We start from the raw sequence: 27584 nt of genomic DNA, 5'->3' as shown, positions 1-27584 counted from the left end.
CAGTTAACTCAAAGCACCAGTCATGAAAGAGTGGAAGTGGAGCCCCAGGACCCAGGGCAGCAGGAAGAGAAAGACAATGGTTTAGAAAGCCAGATCAAAGCTTAACCTCCAAATGTTACATTCAGAGCTGCAAACCATACGTGTTAATTCCATCTGTAGTGGGTTAAATAGTGACTTCTAAAAGGTATGTCCAAGCAGAAGCTCGGAATGTGACCTTATTTGTGTTAAAATCAAACAAAAACAGAGACCAGAATTGAAAATTCCCTGAGCAGATAAAATCAGTTTAGTCATACATGCAAAGCTTAAGGTAGCATATTTTGCAAAATAAGCAAAGCTAATTGACCTGGGTCATTTCCTGTTTGTCTTTGAAAATTGTAACCGAAACTTAAATTGTTCCCCCAAATTGATATGAAGTAGTCACTAACCAATTCCCTTTCATTTAAGAAAATTCTAATATTGTTACCAATCACTGTGAAGAATAAACAGTCACTTCTTCCACATTACATAAGCTGCTTTATAACAATGTATCTCTGAGCCTCAGTTCATGTTATGGTTTTAGTGCAACCAGTTTATAAACTGACTGGTGTGTGTACAATAAACTTTTACTAATTACTACTTCCGTGATTCATTGGTTTTACTTTTTTTTTTCTGAATTTTTGACATTTGGAATGAGGGTCTTTTAAAATGTAATGAAGGTATGGATCTAGAGATGAGATCATCCCGAATGACGGTGGGCCCTAAATTCAATAATAACCTTTCTTACAAGAGACAGAAAAGGAGGCGACGCATAGACAGGAGCGGAAAACCACATGAGCACGGAAGCAGACATGCAGGGCAGCCGACACCAAGGAGTGCCAAGGACTGAGGCATAGAGCAGATTCTCCCCAGATGCTCTGCAGGGAATCAAACCTGTCCACACATCCATTTGGGATTCATGGCCTCCGGAACTAGGAGAGTGTTATGGAACCAAACAAACCTGAGTCTGTTCACCTGACACGCAGCAAAGCCAAACACTGACATCAGGATGCAGTGAAAGGAAGTGGGCATTTATTGCAGGGCGCCACTTAGGGAGAACGAGTAGCTAATGCTTAAGGTCCTAAACTTGCCATTGGCTTACAAGCAAGGCTTCTTAAAAGAAAAATTATGGGTGAGGGTTGCAGGGTGTGTGATCTGCTTGTACTCATTCTTCTGATTGGCCAGTGGTAAAGTGACAGGGGATTGTTTCGGGAGTCTTAGCTATTGCTTTTCGGGGTCCACCAGGCTGGGGTCAATCAGAAAGTGATCCATTTGGTGAGTGGAATCTAAGTTCCTGTAAAACACCTCAAGGATGCATGAGTCAAGAGTTTATATGTATCCTTAAGGGAAACTGAGAGTTCTGTGTTTGTTTAGTTTGCACTACCTTGGTTTGCAAATCCCCATTTTCTTTCATCTTTAACTGCTCAGTCTGATTCCCACACGCTGGGTCATGACTGAGGTACTCGGGCTTGTCTTTGTTTATAAGGAGTCTGAGGGGCTTCATCAAAAGAGGGCTACCTGTGCAGTTACAAGAGAACAAGTTTGTATTGTTTTAAGATACTCACACTGTGATAATTTGTTACAGTAGCCCTGGGAAACTAATGTACCATCTTACATCTCCAGATTCAAACTCACACTGACTCATGTTTTAGGTTTTAGAACTTTTATCAGTGAGTTTAACTCTTGGTTAAACTGACTTTTTGAAAGTGAAGCTCCTTCATTTTGAAAAATATTTCAGACAAAAATCAGTAATTATTTGTTATAGTAACAAATGCATACTTGTTATGCATAGTATCATGGAAAGTAGATCTTTCTGCCAAACATTTTAAAAATATGCAGGCAAAGATAATAGTAAGCTATCACAAAATTTCCAGGAGACAGGGAAAAAGAGTTAGAGAGAAATACTAAAATAATGAAATTCAAAACAAATAATAATACTAGACAAATTTAAATGATATTAGACAATGATGAAAGAGAAGTCAGTATTATTGTTCAGGATAAACTTGTTTTTCTTATTCTAGACAAAATAGAAGTGATTTCATAAAAGTAATAAGAAATGTAAAATGGAATGTGAGATTTCATGTATTTTTTGTAAAATGATGTGGGTGTCTTTTTGTTATTCATATTAACTCAGGCCAAGTAAAGAAAATCCAAATATTTAGAAATTGGTTTGCAATACCCGCTTTCACCAGAGGAGGGTAGAATATGGTCAAAACATAGGAGAAAGTGCCAATTTATACTCCCTCAGAAGTTCACAACAAAGTTATGTTATGTCTAATTCATAGAATTGTCAAAATCTTTTCATTCAAAAATTAAAATTGGAACATGATACATACCACTGATTGTTAGTTTGGTTAACTTGCTTGTTAGTCTGTTTTATTTGGAGTTGGGGGAGAAGAGTAGGGAGAACACAACCCTGGAACATTAAAATCTGACCTGCAAGGTCCTTGTCACATCAAATCAACATAACAAGAAATTAAGCCTGTGAAAGAACTATGAATTTTTCAAAGAGACAGTTAAAAACAAACTGAGTTGATCTGTAAGAACTTTACAAAAGCTGGAGAGATGGGACTTATTACTAACCACACTCTTCCATTCAAAGCCCCTAAAGGGTTCAGAAGCAATTTAGCAAGGACCCAAAAGTAGCCAGCAAAAAACAGAAGGGTGTTTTTTTCCTAGTCATGAAAATTTGCAGTGTGCACTCCACTAATCATCTTGAGCCCTTCCACCTCACTCATCCAACTTCTACAAATGGTCTAGTTTTAGGTCTTCAAGGGGAACTTTAGCTGCTGAGCAGGGACGACCAGGGGAGCAATTGCAGGCAGTGAGCAGTCCACATTTCACTGAGTGCCTGCTAAGTGCAGACTGGGGTTTCATTGATAAATAAAGTCTGGTCCTTACCCTTGAGAAGTTAAAAATATGGGAGTCAAGAGCCACTGGCTGCCATTCAGTTCTCCCATCCTCAGTAATGGACTCCCAGTAAGGAGTAGAAGTTCTCTCAGCAATGGGCCCCAGTTACTCTGTGAACAAGCACTTTGACCCTGAGGAACTGGGGACTTGGTGCCAGCCTTCTCTTCGGGGACTCTGAGTCCTTCTTGTCTCTCTCTGAGTTCCTGACCCTTCCAGTCTGGTCCCTGCTGCCCCAGACAGACTTCCTGGATTCTAGACTTCCTGCCTTTGCTCATCTCTGAGGCTTGACCCATCTTCCTAGCCCAGCCCTACCTCCCCTAAACCTCCCTCCATGCCCTGCCTTCAGTGTCTTCTGTTGGCCCCACAATTACCTAGTCCTGACTTTAGACTACAGGATGCCTACAGGTGGGCTCTTTAAGTCTGGGGTTGATAGAAAAGTACCTCAAGGTAACTTGCATAAGCAAAGGACATAAAAATAAATTATCCATGGAAATCATAAATATTTACAGTGTAACTTCAGGGAATATTGTATCCCACTATTCCTTTATGTCAATATGGACAAAATCTAAGGCATCAGAGCCTGCCTTTTGCATTCTTATCTCCTGGGTGAACCAACATAGAAAACAAGGAAGGCGTTCCGAGTTTCTAATTCGAAATCTGCTATTTATCTGCAGTGTCATCATGGAAAAGTTACTGCACATCTCTAAGCCTAAGTTTCTTCATCTGTAAAACCAAATTAGGAATAAACCCTGATTCATAGCTTTTTTGTCAGGAGTAAATGGGATAATATATGTTAAAGGTCTCAGGCATAGCACTTGGCACAAAGTAATTTCAATAAATTTTAGGGTAATATGGCTGCCTATTAAAACTATTTTTAATGGTTAGGAATTTGAAAGTATTGGCACTAGAAATTTTTATTGCTTGTATTTTCTTTATGAAAATTTCAAGTGGAAAATATATAAAATACTCAATTATATAAAGAACCAATTTTCACATCCTATTGGTCAATTCCCCAGTCCCTTCAGCGCTGCTTATTTAAGCTTATCTCTTATGTATTTTTTCCCTTTTGCCACATTTTTTATCTGGGTTTTCTTTTTACTGTAGACTTAAAGCAAATATATCAATTATGGCATTTTTAAGTAGAATTCGGTAAAAAATAAAAAATAAACTTTTCCCTTCCACCCCAGATTTCCAATTCTTTTTTTCCCAGATATAATTGAATCTTCATTAAATTCTTATAAATCTTTCAAGCTTTTGAACTATTTTTCACACAAATGGGACAATACTATAATACACCTCTGTATATTATCTTGCCTTTTCATTTAACACGATAATATATAACATACATACCTACCATTCATTTTTATGTACAATAGCCCTTCCTGTTTATAAAAATAACAGTGTCTTGTATGCTTTTGCACACCTATCTTTTAGCACTTTGGAAAAATATGGACAGGACAAATTTCTGGAAATGCAATATTAGGTCAAAGGGTCAATGCATTTTCAACTTCATTAGATATTGATGCCAACTGTCCACCCATGAGGTGGAATGAGATTGCATTCCTGTCTCCCAATGGTACACAAGATTTTCTGCTTTCTTGAAACCTTCCACCATATGTCTATCCAAGTCTTAAATCACATTGATCTGATAGGTGAAAATTATTATCTCTTTGTTGTTTTAATTTTCATTTTGTAGATTTTGAATGAAATTGGGCATTTTCACATACTTTTCACCATTTGTACTTATAAACTGTCAAAATATTTGTCCATTTTTATAAATAAATTCATAAATATTTTTTCCACTATAAAGGAATTAACCCATTGTTTGACACATGTGATGCATCATTAAATTTATAGTGAAAAAGCTTCCATCACTAACTGCACATTCATTTTTATATATCATATATAATTGCTCTCTATATATATAGCCGCAAAGAGAAAAGCAAAATAGAAAACTAAGACTAATTTTACACCAAATGTCACTCCAGCATTTTATCATTGTACTTCATAAAATAAATTAAGTGATACCAACTTATAAATAATTATTTACTATTTCTATTCATAAGAGTGACTCACAGTTAAACTTAGTAATAATATTTCAGTATTTGTATCACTTTGCAAAAATCGACTGTACTAGGGATCAGACCTTAAGTGCTCTGCCTGGAGAACTGAGTACTGGAGCTTACTTCTTCTAATCACCACTTATAATTATTCCATGGGAGATATTTAGAGCCATCAAGATAGTTGATTAAATGATTCTAGAAGAAACCATACTAACCAAAAAATCGACAGCAGAGAAATGAAGCAGAAGATCACATATTTTTTTGTGAACTCTAGTGGCCGACGAATGCTAACACTAGAAAACAAGCCAGTCTGATTCTGCAAAGCCCCCATTTTCCAGTAAATAATGCCCCAGTTAGACTGTAAGTTTCTTTTGGATAGAAACTGAATCTTAAGGTTCTATTTTTTTTTTTTTTTTTACTTTTATTGTGGTAAGATAACAGCTACCCTGTTACAAACTTTTAAACATACAATACATTATTGTTGACTACAAGTACAAGGTTGTACAGCAAATCCCTAGAGTTTATTCATTTTGCTTGACTAAAACTTTAGGCCCATTAATTAATAACTCCCCATTTCCCCCTCTCCTTGACCTCTGGCAACCACCATTCCACTCTGGTTCCATGAATTTGACAATTTTATATAACTCATATGAATGAAATCATGCAGCATTTTGTCTTTCTGTGACCAGCTTATTTAGCTTAGCATAATGTCCTGGGGTCTGTCCTGTTGCCACATACTGCAGAATTGCCTCCATTTTTAAGGCTGTATAGTACTCCATTGTGTGTATATGCCACATTTTCTTTATCTATTCACCATTCAATGGACATTCAGATTGTTTCCACATCTTGGCTCTTATGAATAGTGCTGCAGTGAATGTAGGAGTGCTAATACCTCCTCCAGATCCTGATTTCAATTATTTTGGATAAATACTCATAAGTAGGATTGTTGAATCAGATGATAGCTCTATCTTTAATTTTTTGAGAAACCACCATTCTGTTTTCCATAGCAGCTGCACCATTTTGCATTCCAACCAACAGTGTACAAGGGTTCCCTTGTATCTACATCCTACCCAACACTTGGCTTTTGCTTTTTTGATAACAGCCATCCTGACAGGCATGAAGTGACATCTCATTGTGGCTTTGTTTGCATTTCCCTGATGATTAGCTATATAAAGCATCTTTTCCTGTACCTGTTGGCCATTTGCATCTCTTTTTGGAGAAATGCCTATTCCAGTCCTTAGTGCATTTTTAAAATTTGGTTATTAGTTTTTCTATTATTGAGTCATGGGAGTTCCTACATATTTTGAAGATTAACCTCTTATCAAATATATGGTTTGCAATATTTTCTATCATTCTGTGGGTTGCCTTTTCATTTTCTTAATTATTTCTTTGTTGTGCAGAAGCTTTTCAGTTTGAGATAGTCCCACTGACTTACTTTTGTGGGGTTTTGTTTTGCTTGCTAAGCTTCTTTATATGTCCCATAATTAACAATTTCCAATAATATTTGCACATTCAGTATGAATTCTTGAGTATAACCTAGTGGTTATTAACATCATCCACTGGTCTTAAATATAAATCAGTAATTTCAGGACAAGTATATTCTCCTGATATCTAAATACGCTTGCTATGTCTCTGGTTCATCATTTCTTCACATGCACATCCCATATTCTTATAATCTCATATTGTATTTAATCCGTCAATTCTGAAGAAATGTTCACCTTGTATTTCCAATTATGTAAACATATTTTGTATTTACTATACTATTCATCTTTTACAGAAGTATTTTTGGGAAGATAAATATAGATAAAGGAAAACTTATAGACCAAAAAATGTTCAGTGAAGGTCAACATTACCCAACAATGACTATATTGCCCCCAGGTCCCTGGAGGTTTAAGGTGCTTTAATCATAATGAAAGGTTCTATTAACCTAATGCTATTAATGAAGTTAATGGGTCTGCCTTAAAATTGGATAAAATGGATTTAAAGGTTATTTATTCACAAAAGTGCAGACAGTGGTGGTTCTTGTACCCTTAAGTTCTCTTGCTCCATGTATGCCTGGACTTGTGATGAGAACGTGACTTAGAAGAGTGTGCAGATCCAGGACTCTGAGAATGGGGAGATGCTCTCCACATGAGATTCTGGGATATGACCCTCTGAAGATTCTTCACGGAAGACCCTGCAGCCCTGGTGACCACCCAGGGATGATCCAAGGCCTGCCCAGCTGACATGCGATGACTAGCCTCCAAAATCAATAGTTGGTCTATAAAGTCCTTCGCCAAGTGGGAAATATTTGGCCAAGGCTAAGAAGAAAAATAAAGTAAATAAAATAAAAACACATAATCAAATTCTTATAACTAAATTAATATATATCAAATCCAAAAGACTTTCTCAAATAAGCAAGTTAAAATATCATATCATTGAATATGCAGTGAGCCTAAAAATCCATTTTTGAGGGGGAAAAAAAACCTTTGTTTAGCAAAAGAATAAAACAAACACAGAAATTCACTTCCAGACTCTTTGTCCAATGAATGAGAACTCCTTTCCAGAAATCTGTCCAGTGTGCTGTGATAAGCAGTGTGAGTTCCCACACTACATTTATGTAAGCTGGACACAGCAAAACAGCTGTTGTTTATAAACTATGCCAATATCAGGTGAGTATTTGCCACATTCCCATCTTCCCAGAGTCACTGTGACTCCAAGAATGAGCTAGAGTGGAAAGTGGAATGCATTGAGAAATCACCAAATTTTCTCTCCCTTTGAAAGCTCAGCCTAGCCTTAGGGTGCCTCCACCTGCACTGCCTGGAGAGAAGGGGGAGAACAGTAAAGATCTTCATGGAAGAATCCTTCTGTGGAACATTCCTCTCCACACAGCCCAGGGCCCTCACTGCTCCCAATCAGTTGGCTATACATGAGATTCAGCATGGAGCAGAGCTAAGACATTATGCAATATGGGCAACTAGCTATTTGATGTTTCAGGGACTTATTCTGCCAATATTTACAGCCTTTACACATATACTTTAAGTACAATAGCAGCAATTCACAGTGACGTTAATGAGGATGGGGACAAGAAAGCTGTTGATTTAAACTTGTTTTCTGCATTATCTACCAACTCACAGCACACACCTAGAGCAAACTATAGCTTTGCACCCCTTGTCATCTACAAAGAAAAAAATATTGAGAAAATTGTCCCTATATTTCTTGTATCTCAAACAGCAATTTTGGGTTGATGTGACGTTTTAAAAAATTATCTCCCAAGAAAGATAAGGGAATCCTTACAAATTCATGTCTTTGTCCTTGTGTAAGGAAATATCATACTCTACACATAGCATCACACTTTCCAATCTCCTGGCATTCTATTAACCTAGAATTCGAATCAAAAGAAAACAGTAAGGGATTGATCTTTTTTCCATTAGTTTATTTAGTTTAGGTAAATATGATATGAGAAATATTTATCCCAAAAATAAAACTCATGTAATAAGTAAACTCATCTGCTAAATAAAACACAGGAACGATAAAATATAAACCCTGCAAGTCTATACAAAGCAGGTCAGTGTCTGACACCCCTGATAGCATGTCCTCTCATTCTGGCTGGACAGCTATTTAGCCCTGGATCCAGACACATTTATCTGGGCTCAGACTATTTAAATGAAGGTTAAATTAGATGTTACCAAAGGAACATTATAAGAGAAGCAACTGAATCCTTCTGGAAAGAATACATGTGTAGTGAGATTTATGGAGAGCTCATTAAGATTACCCAAAATAAATATTAATTTAAAATACAGTTGTAGAGAGGGATTAAAGATGGCAGCTGTAGGGGCCGGCCGTAGCGCACGCTTCCTGGGCGCCAGGCAGCATGAGAGGTGAGACAGAAGCCTCCTCCCAAAACCACATATAATTATGAAAATATAGCAAATACATCTAATCCTGAAAGAGTAACAGGAAAGAAGGCTGTGGCAGACTTCCTACACCTGGGGAAAACAGCAGACCTCAAGGAAAAGGGTAAAGTACCAAAGCTGTGATCTGGAGGAACCCAAGCCCTTCCCCCTCCTCAGTTCACCAGAATGGGGAAGAGAAACAGAGCATGGAGGGAGTGGAGGCCTAGGAGTGCTGAACACCCAGCCCTGGAGATCTGCTCTGGAAGCACAAACTTACATTACATGGTGCTCTGGAGATGAGTGGGGATGGAAAGCTAAGGGAGGCAGAATGTTTGGAGAGACTGAGATTCCAGCTGCTTGTGGAAAACATGTATCCAAACTGGCTGCTCTGGGACAAAAGAAAAGCGGGCGGTCTGAGAGAATTCCTAACAGTGAGAGGGTTACTAAAAGGGCAAGGGTTGCACAGAACTTGTTGCTCAGAAGAAAGGACAGGTGGACAAAATTTTCCAGGCACACTCTGCCCAGCAGGTTGGGTACTTTCAGGAGCTTCAGGTGCTCCATCCCCCTGGCTGGCTACACAGGGACAAAGCACCCCACCATGATAGGCAGCTTGCTGCACCTTCCTCCTGGTCGACACCAGCTCACAAACCAAATGCCCCCGCCATTGCACCAGGCCAGCCAGAGGGTGGTCCTACCTATGGCAGCTACAAGTGCAAAGAATAGGCTTCTCCCTGCATGCTCCATCCCTGGCCCTGGCAGTGGAGGCAGGCACTGCAGCCGGGAGGCAGGAAAAAGCACTTTCTTCCCTACAGGCACCAACACTGTTCACATGAAACCCCCACCATTGCTCCAGGGGCTGAGCAGCTCAGAGAATAGAACTTCTGGGCACTAGATGGGGCCACTTACAAATATCAAACATTAAAGGAACCTGGCTCAAATCAAAATCCCACAAACACCAGAAAGAGGGACAAGTGAAACTGAACTCATTGATCTTCCTGAAAAAGATTTCAAAATAAAAACCATAAACATACTCACGGAACTACAGAAAAATACTCAAGAACTCAGGAAGGAATTTAGGGATGTGATACAAATGTTGAAGAATTCAGTATCTAAAATGAAACATACAATGGAGGGATTTAAAAGCAGATGAGGTGAAGTAGAGAAGACGGAAACTGAAACAGAAATTAGAGAAGAGGCATACAAAAAGCTGAGGCACAAAGAGAAAAAATGATCTCTAGGAATGAAAAATATTGAGAGAACAGTGTGACCAATCCAAACGGAATAATATTCACATTATAGCGGTATGAGAAGAAGAAGAGAGAGAAAAAAGGATAGAAATTGTCTTTGAGGAGGCAATTGCAGAGAACCTTGCCAGTCTGGGGAAGGAGATAATCTCTCAGGCCACAGAGGTGCACAGATATCCCAACACAAGGGACCCAGGGAAGACAACACCAAGACATATAACAATTAAAATGACAAATATCAAAGATAAGGACAGAGTATTAAAAACAGCCAGAGGGAGAAAAAAGATCACATACAAAGGAAAACCCATCAGGCAATCATCAGACTTCTCAACAGAAACCTTACAGGCCAGAAGGGAGTGGCATGATGTATTTAATGCAATGAAACAGAAGGGCCTGAACCAAGGATACTCTACCTGGTAAGATTATCATTTAAATTTGAGGGAGGGATTAAACAATTTCCAGATAAGCAAAAGCTGAGAGAATTTACCTCCCACAAAACATCTCTACAGTCTATTTTGGAGGGACTGCTATAGATGGAAATGTTCCTAAGGCTAAATAGATGTCACCAGAGGAAATAAAACCACAGTAAAGAAAGTAGAACAATTAATTACTAAGCAGATACAAAATCAAATCACCTATCCCAAAAGTCAGTTGAGGCATACACAAAGAATATAGAATTTGATACCTAATATATAAGGAATGGTGGAGGAAGAAAAAGGAGGAAAAAAGAAAAAAGAACCTTTAGATTTTGTTTGTAATAGTACATTAAGTGAGTTAAGCTAGACTGTTAGGTAGTAAGGAAGTTACCTTTGAACCTTTGGTAACCACGAATCTAAAGCCTGAAATGACAATAAGTACGTACCTATTGATAATCACCTTAAATGTAAATGATCTGAATGCACCAATCAAAAGACATAGAGTCAATGAATGGATAAAAAAACAAGACCCATTTATATGCAGCCTACAAGAGACTCACTTCAAACCTAAAGACATACACAGACTAAAAGTGAAGGGATGGAATAGAGATATTTCATTCAACTAACAGGAAGAAAAAAGCAGGAGTTGCAGTACTTGTATCAGACAAAATAGACTTCAAAATAAAGAAAGTCAGAAGAGACAAAGGACATTACATAGTGATAAAAGGTCGGTCCATTTATAAACATTATAAATATCTATGCTCCCAACATAGGAGCACCTACATATGTGAAACAAACACTAACAGAATTGAAGGAGGAAATAGAAGGCAATGCATTCATTTTAGGAGACTTCAACACTCCACTCACTTCAAAGAGGATCAACCAGACAGAAAATAAGTAAGGAGACAGAGGCACTGATCAACACATTAAAACAGATGGACCTAACAGACTTCTACAGAACACTCTACCCAAAAGCAGCAGAATACACATTCCTCCCAGTGCATATGAAACATTTTCAAGAATAGATCATATATTAGGCCACAAAAAGAGCCTGAGGAAATACAAAAAGATTGAAATTGTACCAACCAGCCTCTCAGACCACAAAGATATGAAACTAGAAATAAATTACACAAAGAAAACAAAACAGCCAACAAATACATGGAGGCCTAATAACATGCTCCTAAATAATCAATGAATCAATGGCTAAATAAAAACAGAGATCAAGCAATATACAGAGACAAATGAAAATAATAACTCGATACCACAAAATCTGTAGGACTCAGTGACTAAGAGAAAAGTATATTACAATACAGGCTTACCTCAGGAAAGAAGAACAATCCCATATGAACAGTCTAAACTAACAATGAATACAACTAGAAAAAGGAAGAACAAATGAGGCCCAAAGTCAGTAGAAGGCAGCACATAATAAAGATTAGAGCAGAAACAAATAAAATCAAGAAGAATAAAACAATAGAAAGAATCAATGAAAGCAGGAGCTGGTTCTTTGTGAAAATAAACAAAATAGATAAACACCTAGCAGACTTATCAAAAAAAAAAAAAGAGAGTCTACACACATAAACAGAATCAGAAATGAGAAAGGAAAAATCATTATGGACACCACAGAAATACAAAGAATTATAAGAAAATACTAAGAAAAATTATATGCTAACAAACTGGATAACCTAGAAGAAATGGAAAACTTTCTAGAAAAATACAACCTTCCAAGGCTGGCGCAGGAAGAAACAGAAAATCTGAATAGACCAATTACTAGCAAGGAAATTGAATTGGTAATCAAAAAACTACCCAAGAACAAAACACCTGTGCCAGATGGTTTCACTGCTGAATTTTATCAAACATTTAGTGAAGACCTAATATCCATCCTCCTTAAAGTTTTCCAAAAGAGGAGGGAATACTCCTAAACTTATTGTATGAAGCCAGCATCACTCTAATACCAAAACCAGGCAAAGACACCACAAAAAAAGAAAATTACAGACCACTATCCCTGATGAGTATAGATGCAAAAATACTCAACAAAATATTAGCAAACCAAATTCAAAAATACATCAAAAAGATTATCTATCATGATCAAGTAGGATTTATTCCAGGGACGCAACAATGGTACAACATTCAAAAATCCATCAACATCAACCGCATGAACAAAAAGAAGGACAAAAACCACATGATCATCTCCACAGACACTGAAAAAGCATTCAACAAAATTCAACATCCATTCATGATAAAAACTCTCAACAAAATAGGTATAGAGGGCAAGTACCTCAACATAATAAAGACCATATATGACAAACCCATAGCCAACATCATACTTAACAGCATGAAGCTGAAAGCTTTTCACCTAAGATCAGGAACAAGATAGGGATGCCCACTCTACCCACTTTTATTCAACATAGTACTGGAGGTCCTAGCCACAGCAATCAGACAACACAAAGAAATAAAAGGCATCCAGATTGACAAGGAAGAAGTCAAACTGTCCTTGTTTGCAGATAACATGATATTGTACATTAAAAAACCTAAAGAATCCACTCCAAAACTACTAGATCTAATATCTGAATTTAGCAAAGTTGCATGATACAAAATTAATACACAGAAATCTGTTGCATTCCTGTACACTAATGATGAACAAGCAGGAAGAGAAATCAGGAAAACAATTCCATTCACAGTTGCACCAAAAAGAATAAAATACCTAGGAATAAACCTAACTAAGGAAGTGAAAGACCTATATCCTGAAAACTAGAAGACACTCTTAAGAGAAATTAAAGAAGATACCAATAAATGGAAACACATCCCGTGCTCATGGATAGGAATAATTAATATTGTCAAAATGGCCATCCTGCCTAAAGCAATCTACAGATTCAATGCAATCCCTATCAAAATACCAATAGCATTCTTCAACAAACTTGAGCAAATTGTTCTAAAATTCATATGGAACCACAAAAGACCCTGAATAGCCAAAGCAAACCTGAGAAGGAAAAACAAAGCAGGGGGTATTACGCTCCCTGACTTCAAGCTCTACTATAAAGCCACAGTAATCAATATAATTTGGTACTTGCACAAGAACAGACCCATAGACCAATGGAACAGACTAGAGAGCTCAGATATAAACCCAACTAATATACGATAAAGGAGCCATGGACATACAATGGGGAAATGACAGCCTCTTCAACAACTGGTGCTGGCAAAAATGGACAGCTACATGTAAGAGAATGAAACTGGATTATTGTCTAACCCCATACACAAAAGTAAACTTGAAATGGATCTAAGTCCTGAGTGTAGTTTATGAAACCATAAAACTCTTAGAAGACAACATAGGCAAAAATCTCATGAATGAAAACATGAGCAACTTTTTCCTGAATGTATCTCCTCGGGCAAGGGAAACCAAAGCAAAAATTAACAAATGGGACTACATCAAGCTAAAAAGCTTCTATGCAGCAAAGGGCACATTTAGCAGAACAAAGAGGCATCCTACAATATGGGAGAATATATTTGTAAACAACATATCCAACAAGGGGTTAACATCCAAAATATATAAAGAACGCACATGCCTCAACACCTAAAAGGCAAATAACCCTATTAAAAAATGGGTGGAGGATATGAACAGACACTTGTCCAAAGAAGAAATTCAGATGGTCAACAGGCACGTGAAAAGATGCTCCACATCACTAATCATCAGGGAAATGCAAATTAAAACCACAATGAGATATCACCTCACACCAGTTAAGATGGCCAACATCGAAAAGACTAGGAACAACAAATGGTGATGAGGATGTGGAGAAAGCAGAACCCTCCTACACTGCTCGTAGGAATGTAAGCTCATTCAACCATTGTGGAAAGCATTATGGAGGTTCCTCAAAAAACTAAAAATAGAAGTACCATTTGATCTGGGAATTCAACTCCTAGGAATTTACCCAAAGAAAACAACTTCTCAAATTCAAAAAGACATATGCACCCCTACATTTATCACAACACTATTTAAAATAGCCAAGATATGGAAGCAACCTAAGTGTCCATCAGTATATGAATGGATAAAGAAAAGGTGGTATATATACACAATGGAATACTATTCAGCCATAAGAAAGAAACAAATCCTACCATTTGCAACATCATGGATGGAGCTGGAGGGTATTATGCTCAGTGAAGTAAGTCAGGCAGAGAAAGACAAATACCAAATGATTTCCCTCATTTGTGGAATATAACAACTAAGCAAAACTGAAGGAACCAAATAGCAGCAGACTCACAGACTCCAAGAATGGACTAGCAGTTACCAAAGGAGAGGGGTGGGGGAGGGAGGTTGAGGAGGGAGGGAGAAGGGGATTGTGGGGTATCATGATTAATGTACATGGTGTGGGTGGGGTCACGGGGAAGACAGTGTAGCACAGAGAAGACAAGTAGGGACTCTGTGGCATCTTACTACACTGCTGGACAGTGACTGCAATGGGGTATGGGGGGGGAACTCGATAATAAGGGTGAATGTAGTTACCATATTGTTTTCTTTGTGAAATCTTCATAAGAGTGTATATCAATGATACCTTAATATAAAATAAAAAATAAAAAAATAGTAGTTTCTATTAAAAATTTCTATCGATGACAATCCTCTCTGACTAATATTTCCCTTCCTTCTTTGAACTTTAAATGTATGGCCTGGCAGGATTTCACTTAAGTTTGCAATTAAATTTTCTGCAAATATGCCCCAAATTACTGACTAATTCTCCATGACTTTGTTAGTTATAGACTGGGTAAAATCATTCTCCTCTTCTTAGAAAGCAGGAGATTCTAGATACCATCATGGATACATAAAATGTAGAATTTCCCCATCTACAGCAAAGGCTTTAAACTGAGTTTTATCTTTGCCAATGCTGAAATTGCTCAAAGACAAATTTTTGACTGACTACGTCAGAAGGCTTTATTGATTGGGGCATTTGTAGACCCTAGAAAAAATTAATAGATACCCAGAAGTTTATTATAGATGACATCTAATAAAAAATGGAGAAAGCCAATTAATCCTACATGAGGCTCATAAAGAAGATTATTTTTGTGAGTTAAGATGTTCTTGACCTGAGGGAGGCAAAGCTTCCAGTTCTTCCCTCCTAAGGAGAACACTGAAATTTTAAGAGGATTGGACAGAATCTAATTTTTTTTTAGTACCTATCATGTTTCCAAGCACTAAAGGTTAAAAAGAAAGGTATTCCATTTTCCTCAAAAAAAAAAGAACATAAGAAAAGTAACCCCAAAACATTGAGTTGACTTTGAACCCTAAATCAATAGTTGACTCATTCTTCCATATATAATATACATAGTGAACTAGTTCCTATATTCCAAACTTCACAAACCATAACACTAACAATATAAACATGACATTAAATGCAGGTATTTCTAGGTCTATAAAAACTTCATGCAAACAGTCATTTTCTCCTCAACTCTATGAATTCTGTTGATGATATGAAAGTGAAGAAGGGCAATATAATCAATGGAACAGCTACTCTGCACACTAATCACCATCTCTTATGCCAGGGAAACATCTACACAGTCAAAATGAAATGCACTGCCATTCCAATTCCTAGAAACACTTACAGTTTGTGACTGAGTTTAAGGGAAGAAGTTATATATCCATTCAATTTAAGGTAGTCAGAGTTAGGCAGACACTATTATTACTGTTTACAAAATAAGAAACTAAGATGCAGAGAAATCAAGGAATGTACCCACAGTTAATAAATGGCACAGCTAGGAGTGAAGTTCAGCCAGTATTGCTCCAAAATTGCGCTCTTTATCATTACACAGATTCACAAAACATCTATATAAATATACATTCACCGGTACACAAATGCTCTAAAATTCTTATTTTTTACTGATCAATTTATTCCCTTTTATGTGCTTTTGCATTTGTTTTTCTGTCTATTTGGAATGTGCAAACTCCCTTTCAGAAACCCTTACTCTCCTTCCAACACACAGCACAAATGTATCCTCCTTCATGAAATCTGACCCAACTTTCCTAAACAGTGATAGGTTCCCTTCCCTTGCTTCATGGACTTTGAGCCTTTATTGCTACATGTATCAAAGCACTTGCATTGGAAGACATACAATGCAATATTTGGTCTCTTGGACAAGACCACTAGATCCCAAAGAGCAGGAACACTGAGCATTGTCACATGGGTTTTTCCAGAGGTAAGCATGATTCCTGGCACAAGGTAGTCCTGACCCGAGGAAGGCTGGAGTCCGCACAAGGATACATTCAATTGTCTCCAGAAGAATTACGGATGAGTCCTTTATTTACTGTCTCCTGCGTCAGCCACGTTGGCATCGTGTTAGCTTTGGTAGAGACCACATGAAGAGACCCCATGAAGAGAAGGAGGTCCAGGGATGCATGGAGAAGAGGGTGCAGCCCTAGTGTCTCAGTGACCTACTTGCACCCAACTTTCCAACCATCCCCACCAAGATGTCAGACACTTGAGAGGCCACCATGAACATTCCATCACAGTGGAGCCCCAGATGACCACAGTTCCACTCAACATCATGTGGAGCAGAAGAGCCACCAAATGGAGCCTCATCAGCCCACAGAATCATGAATCATGCATGATAAAATGGTTGTTATTTTAGCCACTGAGTTTGAGCATGGTTTGTTATGCAGCAATAGATAATCAAAACAAAAACACATGTTGTTTATAAACAAAAGAAACACAGAAACACAAAGATATTCAAATTATAAAGAGAACCAAAATGATCTGTAATCCTAAAACCAAGAGAGAAACTGTGTTAACATTTTACTGTATTCCTTTTAAGCCTTTTACCCATGCAAACATTTCCCCACATAATTGTAATCAGACTCTCTACACAGTTTGTACTGAGCTTCTGTTTCACTTGGCAGTGTATCATGAACATTTTCCAATGTCTTTACAATTTTTAGCATGAGTAATTTAGGGACTATTATACTCTGTCCTATGCATGTCCCATAATTTAATCAAACATTCTCTTGCAGTTCTTTTCAAAATTTTCCACTTTTACAAAGAAAGCTCAGGTAGTACCTGTATACTGAAATCACTGCTGCATCTGAGATTATTTATTTAGATTCTTGAAAGTGGAATTACCAGATCAAATATATATAAACATCTTATTTAAAGTTCTACATGCGTATTTTCAAACTACTTTCCAAGAAATCTGTAACAATTCACACTCTGCCAGTGGTGAATGAGAGGGCTAATCTCAGTACTCTTAGCAGCAATGAATAGCCTTAAATTGAGGAAGGTTTTTTTTTTTTATCTTAACAGTTTGAAACTCTAAAAAAAAATAAGTGTTTCATTTGCATATTCTATAGTTATTAATAGTGAGCTGGACATTTTTCAATAATCAACGATATTGCATTGTCTGAATTCTTCCCATCCTTTCTTACTTCTCAGTGTAAGTCTTAGTACTCAATTGCCAATTAATATGAGTTTTTTTAAGTTGTATGCCTGTACAAGAAGATATAAAAGCTCTGTAGTATAGAAAATCTTATTTTTCAATTTACTGTTTAGCTTTCAACTTTAAGTAGGTATAATCAAACTATCAGTATTTTATGAGGAAAAAGAAACCTTTTTATAGCTAAACATAAAATAAATTTGGTCACTTGCTCAACCTGAAATGAATTTCCTATTTTTTGTCTTGCTTCCCACTCACAAGCATTAACAACTTTCCTTCCCTACCCAAAATAACAAAAATTTAGCACATTCATGAACTCTGGGAGTCCCAAGTTTAAACAGTGGATAAATACTTCACACAAGCTGTGAAGTTAAACATTTCCCTGAAGGAATACTACATCACAAAAAGGGCTTGGATCATCTAGATTCTAGGCAGAAATCTTCACCAAACACCCCCACACCACGCTGAGCTTCTGAGTACACCTTCGTCTACTCTGCCGGCTCAGGCTCTGCATGCTGACTGGAGGAAAAACTGCAGACACACTCACTTGTCTTCTTGATTATCAATGTCATGTGCTAACATGACAGACAACTCTAATCAAAGCTCTTACTCAACCAGAGGCTCTCAGCCAGGGGTGATTTTGCCCCACAGGGCACATCTAGCAATATCTGGAGACAATTTTGGCTGTCATAACTGGAGGAAGATGTGTACCTAGAGTATCTACTAGATATCAGCATCTCCCAATTATCTCCCAATATCTACCAGCAGTATATCTACTAATAACTAGTGGTGGGGGCCAGGGATGCTGCTTAAACACCTCGCAGAGCACAGAACAGCTTCTTCATCCCCTACCTTACCTCCCTATAAGGTTCATGCAGCGCTAAATGTCTACAGACCCAAGGTTGAGAAACGCTGCTCAGGAGGAATAAAATGACCTCTTACCTCTCCTGTATAATTGTATTTGCCTTTCAGAATCTTCCTGTAAAGTCTGGTATGGTTTTCGTCATCAAAAGGCAGGACTCCACTAAGCAAAACATACGTGATCACGCCGAGGGCCCACATGTCCACTGCGCTGGTGTAAGGCTTCCTTAGCCAGATCTCAGGGGCTATGTACTCTGGGGTCCCACAGAGCGTCCTCATTGTCCAGTCACCACTTTTGTTCCCAGAATGTGCCAAACCAAAATCTGTGATTAAAATTTTTGACTCTGCACCTGGATGATAAAATAAGAGATTTTCAGGTTTTAGGTCCCTGTGAGTGATTCGCAAGGCATGAAGATATCTAATGCCATCGGCAACCATCCGGAGGATTCTGACAGCATCCTGCTCGGTAAAGGATCCCTGAGTAATGAGTCTGTCGAAGAGCTCCCCTCCCGTAGCCAACTCCAGCACCATGTAAACCCGATCCTGAGCCTCAAAGATCTCCATGAGCCGGACAATGTAACAATGGCTGACACGCTTCAGGACAGTGAGCTCAGATTCACATGCTTCTCTGCCTTCTCTCACTCTGGTTTCCATCACTTTTATGGCAAAAGGTTTCTTGGTGGTCTTCTGCTCCACCCTGACAACCTTGCTGAAATTCCCTGTCCCAATAAGAGCCTTGATGTCATATCTGTTGGGGGGGAAGAAAAAACAAATCTGTTACCTCTGAAGAGATGACTCTCAAAATTATCTAACACAATGCTTTCCAACCTTTTTTTTTTTTATCTTTATATCTCCCCCTCTGATTTCCTTGCTTCTTATTGCTTAATTGTGTTTATTATTTTTGAAAGCCACCCCAAATCCTCTTTTGAAATGGAGGTAAATGATATAAAAGTAATTAGTTGGTGGGAAGACAAATAATTGTAATAACAACAGCTACCATTCATTATACATTTATTATGTGCCAGAAATTTTTTAAAATTCTTATCCTTACATTATCCCTGCTAGGATATTGGATATAGCACAACCCCCCTTTTTCAGATAAGGAAATTAAAGATTTAAAAAGTTAAGTGATCTCCCAAGGCCACACAAATTGTAGTTGAAATGAATGGGATTTCAATCCAACCCCTTCAAATGGGTTTCACCGAAATTTCCTTGAAGAATTTCAGGATCTTCCTCTACCATTTTCGTTCTTCCCTCCAGTCCTCGTTTACATCACTTTGAAACAACAACTCTATCAGGTGGAGAGAATTCAAAAGAATCTCAGTCCTGGTTTTAACTTCTCAAAAGAGGGAGGAAACCATATTAGGAGATGGGTACAAAAAGTAGGCTTCTTCGGGTTACTTGACCATGAGATCTCAGTCCCAGACACATCTCATATCTCATCCACAGTAGCTCCTTAATAGGTGACCAGTGAATAAACAATATGGTATGCTATTGCAAGGGGGAGTTTCAAAAGTCTGGTGGGGGCGATGTTGGACCACCCTGCAGCCAGCAGCTGCCCGCGGCTTCTCATCAACTCACCCCCAGCACTTGCAATTTCTATGAAGCAAACATGAGAATCTCACTAAACATGAGATTCACGTCAATGATATGTAACTTTCTCTCAGAAAGGCCAGAAAGTCAGCTAGGATTTCAAAGGCTATGGATCTTAAACTTGAATTATCTGTGTAAATATCTACATCAGTTTAAGAATCCTATTAAGTTTAACTCTCTACCTTTAAGAAATGTTGAGAAAGTGCTAGACTTGGAATCGTGATTTTATAACTGAAAAGAATATCAGAGATGCTTTGATCCAACCCCTCGTTTTACAGATGAGGAAATTTGAAGACCAGGTAAGCCAATCAGTTGTTTAAATTGTGGAGTTTGGATTAGAATCCATTATCTCCTTGCTAGCAAATGCAGTGAACTCAGGGAGTACCAGGGAGAAGGTAATTCTTTACACCACACATATTCAATACCAACTACTTAAATGCAAGTATCAATCTATGCTTTAAATAGCCTTACCTCTTTTTTGCTGAGCTTTTTCTTCCCATACTTCTTCCCTTCTTATTGTTCCTTATATTCCTCTACTTCCTGAATATAAATGGCATTTGGCTGTGCCATCTTACAGAAAACAGCTTTTTTCTATACAGTGCATTTAATTATCTAGCCAATTACCTTATCAAAACAGATAGCAATTTAGTCATTTTAAATACATTCTGACCCCTTTCCTCTTTCCAACTCTGCTTTTTTATTCACATGAACTCCCAGTGTGATTTTGAAGATAATCACTGGCATTTCAAATTCTATTGTTTTGAAGACAAATCAAGTTTTACATTACCTTTAATGTGGATGAAAGCACTTTGCAAATACTAATTTATCACTATACCCTCAAAACTGCAGGCAGATTCATTCGTCTGTGGACTTAATCATCAGATATCAGAGGAGTTATCAGTTCTGAGAAACTATGCTCTTTTGCTCAAATTGAAGGAGCTTTATTCAATACTATTAAGGGACCTTCATATACCAAATCTTCGAAAAAAGGCCAGTAATGTGGCATTGGAGGAAACAGTAGGCTTTCAGCCAAAATTTGGAGTAGTGGAAATAAATGGTTTCAAATTGAACAATAAATATCCCACAGCAAATTAGCAAAGCTGCCACCTTGCTTGTGAGCCTTGATGGCCCCAGATGGTGACTATTTTTATGACTCAAGCAATGTATCTTGTATGGTGTCTGGCAAAGAGGGGACAGCAGTTAATGTTGAATGAAGAATCATTCACTGAATGCATATTATTCCCAAATTATCCATATATTTTGAAAACATAAAGATTGACTCAAGCATGGGAGAATGCATTTATAAAGCCATTCCACTTTCTCCACTTGTACCCCTTCAATCCCATCCCCCCACAGAGCAGCCTGAAAGTCAGCTTGCATCCCAGAGATTATAGAAATTGAAATGATTACTTTAACCTTAGCTACTACACTCGGGGAATTTTTAGGACATGGATTTAAAAAATGAAACACGGAAACAATAGTAATATCCCAACCGGTCTGATAGAAGCAATTCTGTCACTAACTTGGACAATTCACTTAAACTTCTGGGGCTCCACTCCTCATCCTCGAGTTAGTCCCTACAGCCCTTACAATGAGATCCTCCGCTTCTATGACCCCTTTACACTCCAAAGGGCTGGGACTATCCTGGAATTGGGGTGATGAGGGTGGATAAAGACTGGACTGGAGCAGTCTCATCTCTGTGCCTATAGATGACCAGGATGCCATCTAAGCAACTCAGTCTTGACAAGACACCATATCCACTCTGATTCAAGTTCAGTTGGATCAGCCAGCTTTGTTCTTCTTAAAACTTAGTAGCTACTGGACTAATCCTCAAGTCATCCTTGTCCTGGAAGTTCCCAAAGAGGCCAGGAAATGACTCTGCACAGGCTCTGGTCAGAGCACAGTAATGAAGTGAGCATACAATTCTAGGACGAGAAGTGTCCCTGAGAGGCCAGTCAAGCCTCCCACCACCAAACACTGCAGTGTGGAGAAGATTCCATGGTTTCCCTCCTCCAGATGTCCAACAGGACACACTCTGAGCAAATTATTTTTCAGGCCAACCCACCTGCCATCCTTGCTCATTTCTTACAGTCAGCTAGGTCTTACGTGTGCCTTATGAAGACAATGGTAGTATTGCACTAATATCTAAATGAGGCCTTGTGCCATGTGCTGTGCAGCATAATTCACATTTATACTTTAGTTATCCTCACAACGTTCTTATGAGGTAGAAATTATTATTCCCATTTTACAGAGGCAGAAACTGAGGAAGGAGCCAGCTGAGGAACATTCCAAATGACATACAATAGAAGAGACAGTACTGGATCTCAAGCGCAGCTGGAGTCAAAGGCTTGTTTCTATTCCACGAACTATGATCTTTTTCTAGAGTTGAGAAAAGATCCTTCGCAAACCAAGCCCAGAATATCTGTGGCAAGGCTCTCATAGGCCCTGTAGGGTTGGATGGCTTCCACCTGCCCAGCTGGGGTCAGGGATTGCCTCCCTTCTCTTGCTGCTGCAACTCCGCCAATCCTTTCAGTGTTGAATTTTCCCTCTCCTCTGCTATTGGACAACTAAGCTTAGAGGTGTCAAAGAGAGATTGCAATGGACACTCGTTAAAGACAGCAAGGAAGACTTTATTCTGGACTACTGCAGTACGGGTCAAAACTATTCAACAGGGGAGAGACACTGACCGAACTTCTTTGAAACAAAAGGCAAGAGTTTTAAGCGCCGGGGTTCGCTGGTGGAAGGTACTGCGGGATGCGCAGTGGTAGCTGGTGTGGTCAGGCCACCGGTGTTGCTAATTGGTGCTCATAGAAGTTGGTCTTCCACCCTCCCACAGACGCTGAGAATTTGGAGCCCCCGATTACATTTTAAAAGGATGGCACCCAGGCCCTTGCGAAGGACATTCCTGAACTGTAGAAAACTTAGATCTGAAAGGCGCAGGGAAAGAATTTAGGGAGAATTCAGAAACAAGCCTGTCTGAGGCTGAGTCGAGCTAAGGGAACGTGAGGTCGGTTTTGATCCAGTGGTTGGTTTAACCTTCCTCAGCCCAGCCCCAGGCCAGCCCTTCCGCCGGCGCTTCACCTGGCGCTTTACCTGGCGAGGACCCGGGGGTCGAACTTGGCTCGGAAGCGGGCCACCTGCATCCTGCGAGCCGCCTCGGCCGCCGCCTCGGGCCGGGGTCCTGCGCCTCCAGGGCCGCCCCGGCTTTGGCCCTCCCGCGAAGCCTGGTTCAGGGCGGCCGGCGCGGGGACCACCTTCCTGCTGGCGCCGCAGCCCATGGCCTGCGCTCCCGAGGGCTGCCTGGCGCCCGCGGGCCGCCGGTTTATCCCCAGCACAGCTGAGCGGGGCGGGACGGGACCCCCGCCCCCGGGGCGGATCCCGAAGACACCCCGCCGGGGACTCCGCTAGGAAGAGACCTCTCGGAAGGGCCCGCAGACCGGCGGGCCGCCTGATCGCCCCCACCCCGCATGCAGGGGTAAAGTCGGTCGTGGTAAAAGCGACGTGGAGAAGAAGGCGGGGGACTGGGCTTAATTCCCAGGGGCTCTGTTTTCTCATCTGTAAAAGGAGGATGTGAACATATAAAATTATATTTAAGTCAATGAGGGATATAGTCCCTCTTAAATCTCCAAGGCTGAGCTCCTATCCAGATGACATAAAGATTAAATACATATGAATACATATTTTTATTTGAAGAGCTTATAAAATATTCAAGTATATTTTATATTTAAAGTATAAAATACCACTCTATTCCATTAATTAAGCTCACTAGGCTGTTTCTGACACTCCACCAACTCTCCTACAGCTGGAAGAGACCTCACCCTTTGGGCAACTATAAGGATAAAATATGTAAAATAATAATAAGATTATATAGCCTATATATAACATAATACAGATTGTATAAAATCAGTTGTATATCATATTAATTATATAATAATTAGAGTTATAATTATATATCTTATATTTTTATATATTTCATCCTTACATTCATAATTATATAGGTATATATTTTTATTTAATAAATATTTATTGCTTTGATAAATGTTATGCATTGATGAGATACAATATGTTAATTATATTTAATTTACATTGATAAAGTTTATATAAACGATGTGTGGGAAGTGAAATTCAGTCAAGACCAGGCAAGGCGAGATCAGGCACCCCTAGCAAGTTGTCAAACCAGAATTGGAGGCCCAGTCCCCTGACATTCAGTCAAGAACTCTTTCAGGTGCATCATTTCCTTTCTAATTTCATTTGACTTTTAGTTTGGTTTAACAGAGAACATCTGTAATGACTCTATTAGTCATGGACTTTCCCAGGAGAACTTCTTTGGAAGGAAAATTTGAAATATGACTTGGGTGTAGCCGAGAGAAAATGAGCCCATCCTGCGCAGGGAGCTTAACTATCAAATAATGAACTTTTCTGATAAAGATCCCTCAGAATTCTCCAAGAAACAAAGACACGGGTTGGTTTTAAGCAGGGGAATAACTCATGCTTTCGTTCTTGAGCTTTTGAATTAATTCACAGAATAGGCACTACGAGCAGAATGGAAGGAAAAGGGAGCAAATGGAGAGAAGTCAACGTTAAGGAGCCATTCAAAGAACAGTATCTGCTGTTTCCAGAGCCTGGCGGAAGTGTCATTTGGATTCGTGTGGCCCCGGAAATAGGACGCGCCCCCTATCAGTCCTGACCCTGGGCTGCAGTGAAGGCGTCCTGTCCTTCAGGTGGCGGTCTCTCTGCGTGTGTGGGGCAGCACTAGCTGCACAAACCAGCCAGCGGTAGAAATCGCTGGTGTCCCAGCCTCAGCTGGCTGCACAGCAGGGGAGCTTTGTCAAGAGCCTCCTGCTAAGTCTGAATCCCATTCCTTGAAATCTGGCTAATACAGTCACAGATTTTAAAGCCCTTTAAAAGTGAAAACAGTTATTAGTTCTCTAGAACCACTGATTAGTTCTCTTTTGGAAAGCACCAACTATTAACTTGGAAAGTATTGTCAATAATATAAATTCTGTCCCTGCAGACAAAATTTAACTACTTATGCATTCAAAACTTTTATTTTAAGGCCCTTCATCAAGCTTGGAAATGTTAAAATGCTAAACACATAAGTATGTTCTTTTCGCCCAACTAACCCCTGAGAAAGAATAATACTGCATAAAATAACATCCCACTACATAGTCTCCTGAATGTATTTTTCTTTATTGTGCAACAATTGTTTCATTATTTGGGAGACTTTCAAGCATTGTTTAGGACCACATCTTATTTACCACTATTTATGGTTACTGAAATTATATATTTTATCCTGATTGAAGTAATGAAATTGTTAAAATGAACTTTAGACTTAAGGCCAATTTTAAATGAACTTTTATTTTCACATCAATGCATTCAGTGCCTGTAAGTAGTGAGACAGGGACCATGGATGCCATGGATGTAGTCAGAGTAGGGTGAGGGCCTCCAGAGGGGGCAGGGGGGGATATTTGCAGTCAGAGCAATGCAACTACATGCAAGGAAACCCCCTGCTAAAACTCTATGTTAAACATTGAGCTCTAGAATCATTCTTAAGTAAAATTAGTTAATGTTCCCCAGATAAAGAAGAGTAGCACATGTTTTATTATGCTAACCATTTATAATCATGTGTAAGGTTCTCTTTAGCATACTAAAAGGCCCAAGCCTATGTGCTGTCTTTCTCCTTCAGATCTGATGAAGTGATTTTGCAAACTGGACAACTAATTTAGCAAGTAAGCCCAGGCATAAACAACACAGTAAAAAGCAGGAAGGATTCCACCTTAAAGATAAGATTGCATTTTAATACCCAAGGAGTTGAGACGTTAGAAATCATTAACTTACTCTTTAGCAAACAATACCTCAGCCCACCTTGGAGGCTGAGCAGGTGGCCTTGTTTCATATGGCCCCAGACCAAGATGCTGGTATCTCAGAAGTTGCTTGTGTTAAGTCAATTCCAAATATTCAGGGACCACCTAAGAAGTCCACACCCCTAAATTTTTTTCATATTCTCGAAAAATCCTCAGCTGCCTATAAAACCCCCTAGACAACGCACCACTACGGACTCTCTTGTCCCCTCCTGGCATGAGCCAGGAGCTCTGTCCTTTCACTGTATCTCTAAATAAAAGCCTGTACCTTGCTCTCCTACCTTGACTGTGAAGCTCATTCTTCGGCTCTGCAAACAAGAACCCTGGCATCAGTAGTTTCCTGTAACATACACAACAGCTGAATAAATGGAAGCAGTGTTGAGTATCTGGTTCTGTGCTCACCTTCATGCTGGTGGTGTGAACTTCTAAAGAAAAAAATGTTACCTCATCCTCAACTCCCACTTATTGTCTGAAAGTCACAGATTCTTACTAAATGGTTAGCCATAATCGTAATAATATGTAATACATTGCTCCAATCACTCAATGCCAGGTTCCATCTTACACCCAGTTTTTAAAAAGCAGAGTTGGAAGGGCACATTGAATTAAATTCTAGAAAGTATCCCAGGTAATGGAGATCCTGAACCTGTAGAAACTTCCTAGAATAATGCTCTGTCTTATATTTCATAAGTTGATTTAAGTAACTTGATTTGTGAAAGTTTAACTCCACAAGTTATAATCCAACGACTGAAGAATATTCCACTGGGAGGATTTAAGAAATTATGCCAAATCAAAAACTTATAAAAGACTTAGAGTATCATTAGGAAAAATTCATTGCTCTCTTACATGAGAAAAAATTATAAACATTTTGTATTCTAGTCTACTGTCAGTCTGTAGTACATGTCAGTAAACTAATGAGCAAAACAAGAAACTAGGGGTATTAGGAGGAGTGAACTACTGAGAAGCCCTACAATTCTGTATACTCCTATGTCTTAAAAACAAAAAGATAAAACCGAAAGGCACTGTTAACAGAAAACGTGAAGAATGTGCTTCATTTAGAACTAGTTCTTCCTGGCATCGCTACAATTTTATGCGGTTGTTTCTCAAGCTTTGTTCCTCTTTAAAGCCCCCTACTGGGATTAATTTCCTCTAAAGATCGCACTCCTGAAGCATCAGTTTGAAGGTGTTCATGTTATTGACTTCCTTTTTCCCAAGGTGCAGGATTTGTCTTTGTAATGACAACTAGCATGGGGCTCTTTTAAGCCAATTTCACATACACAGCGATGCGTGGAACCAGCGGGGCAAAGCTATGCTCTGGGAGTTCTTCCCATAAACAAATAAT

At 38.9% G+C, this 27584-nt stretch overlaps 1 protein-coding gene across 1 annotated transcript; it reads right to left on the bottom strand.

The window, feature by feature from the left end:
• Positions 1-6886: 6886 nt before the first annotated feature.
• PSKH2 (protein serine kinase H2) lies at positions 6887-23662 on the bottom strand. Its single transcript, XM_036925106.2, has 3 exons — positions 23478-23662; positions 18873-19539; positions 6887-7288 (listed from the first exon to the last, which is right to left on the bottom strand). The coding sequence occupies exons 1-3, from the start codon at positions 23660-23662 to the stop codon at positions 7019-7021; spliced, it is 1122 nt and encodes a 373-aa protein (XP_036781001.2). The 3' UTR covers positions 6887-7018.
• Positions 23663-27584: the final 3922 nt, after the last annotated feature.

Source organism: Manis pentadactyla, chromosome 3 (assembly GCF_030020395.1).
Source record: "Manis pentadactyla isolate mManPen7 chromosome 3, mManPen7.hap1, whole genome shotgun sequence".
NCBI classification, from domain to species: domain Eukaryota; kingdom Metazoa; phylum Chordata; class Mammalia; order Pholidota; family Manidae; genus Manis; species Manis pentadactyla.
The sequence above is the reverse complement of the archived record's forward strand: the minus strand, read 5'-3'. Positions and strand labels throughout refer to the sequence as shown.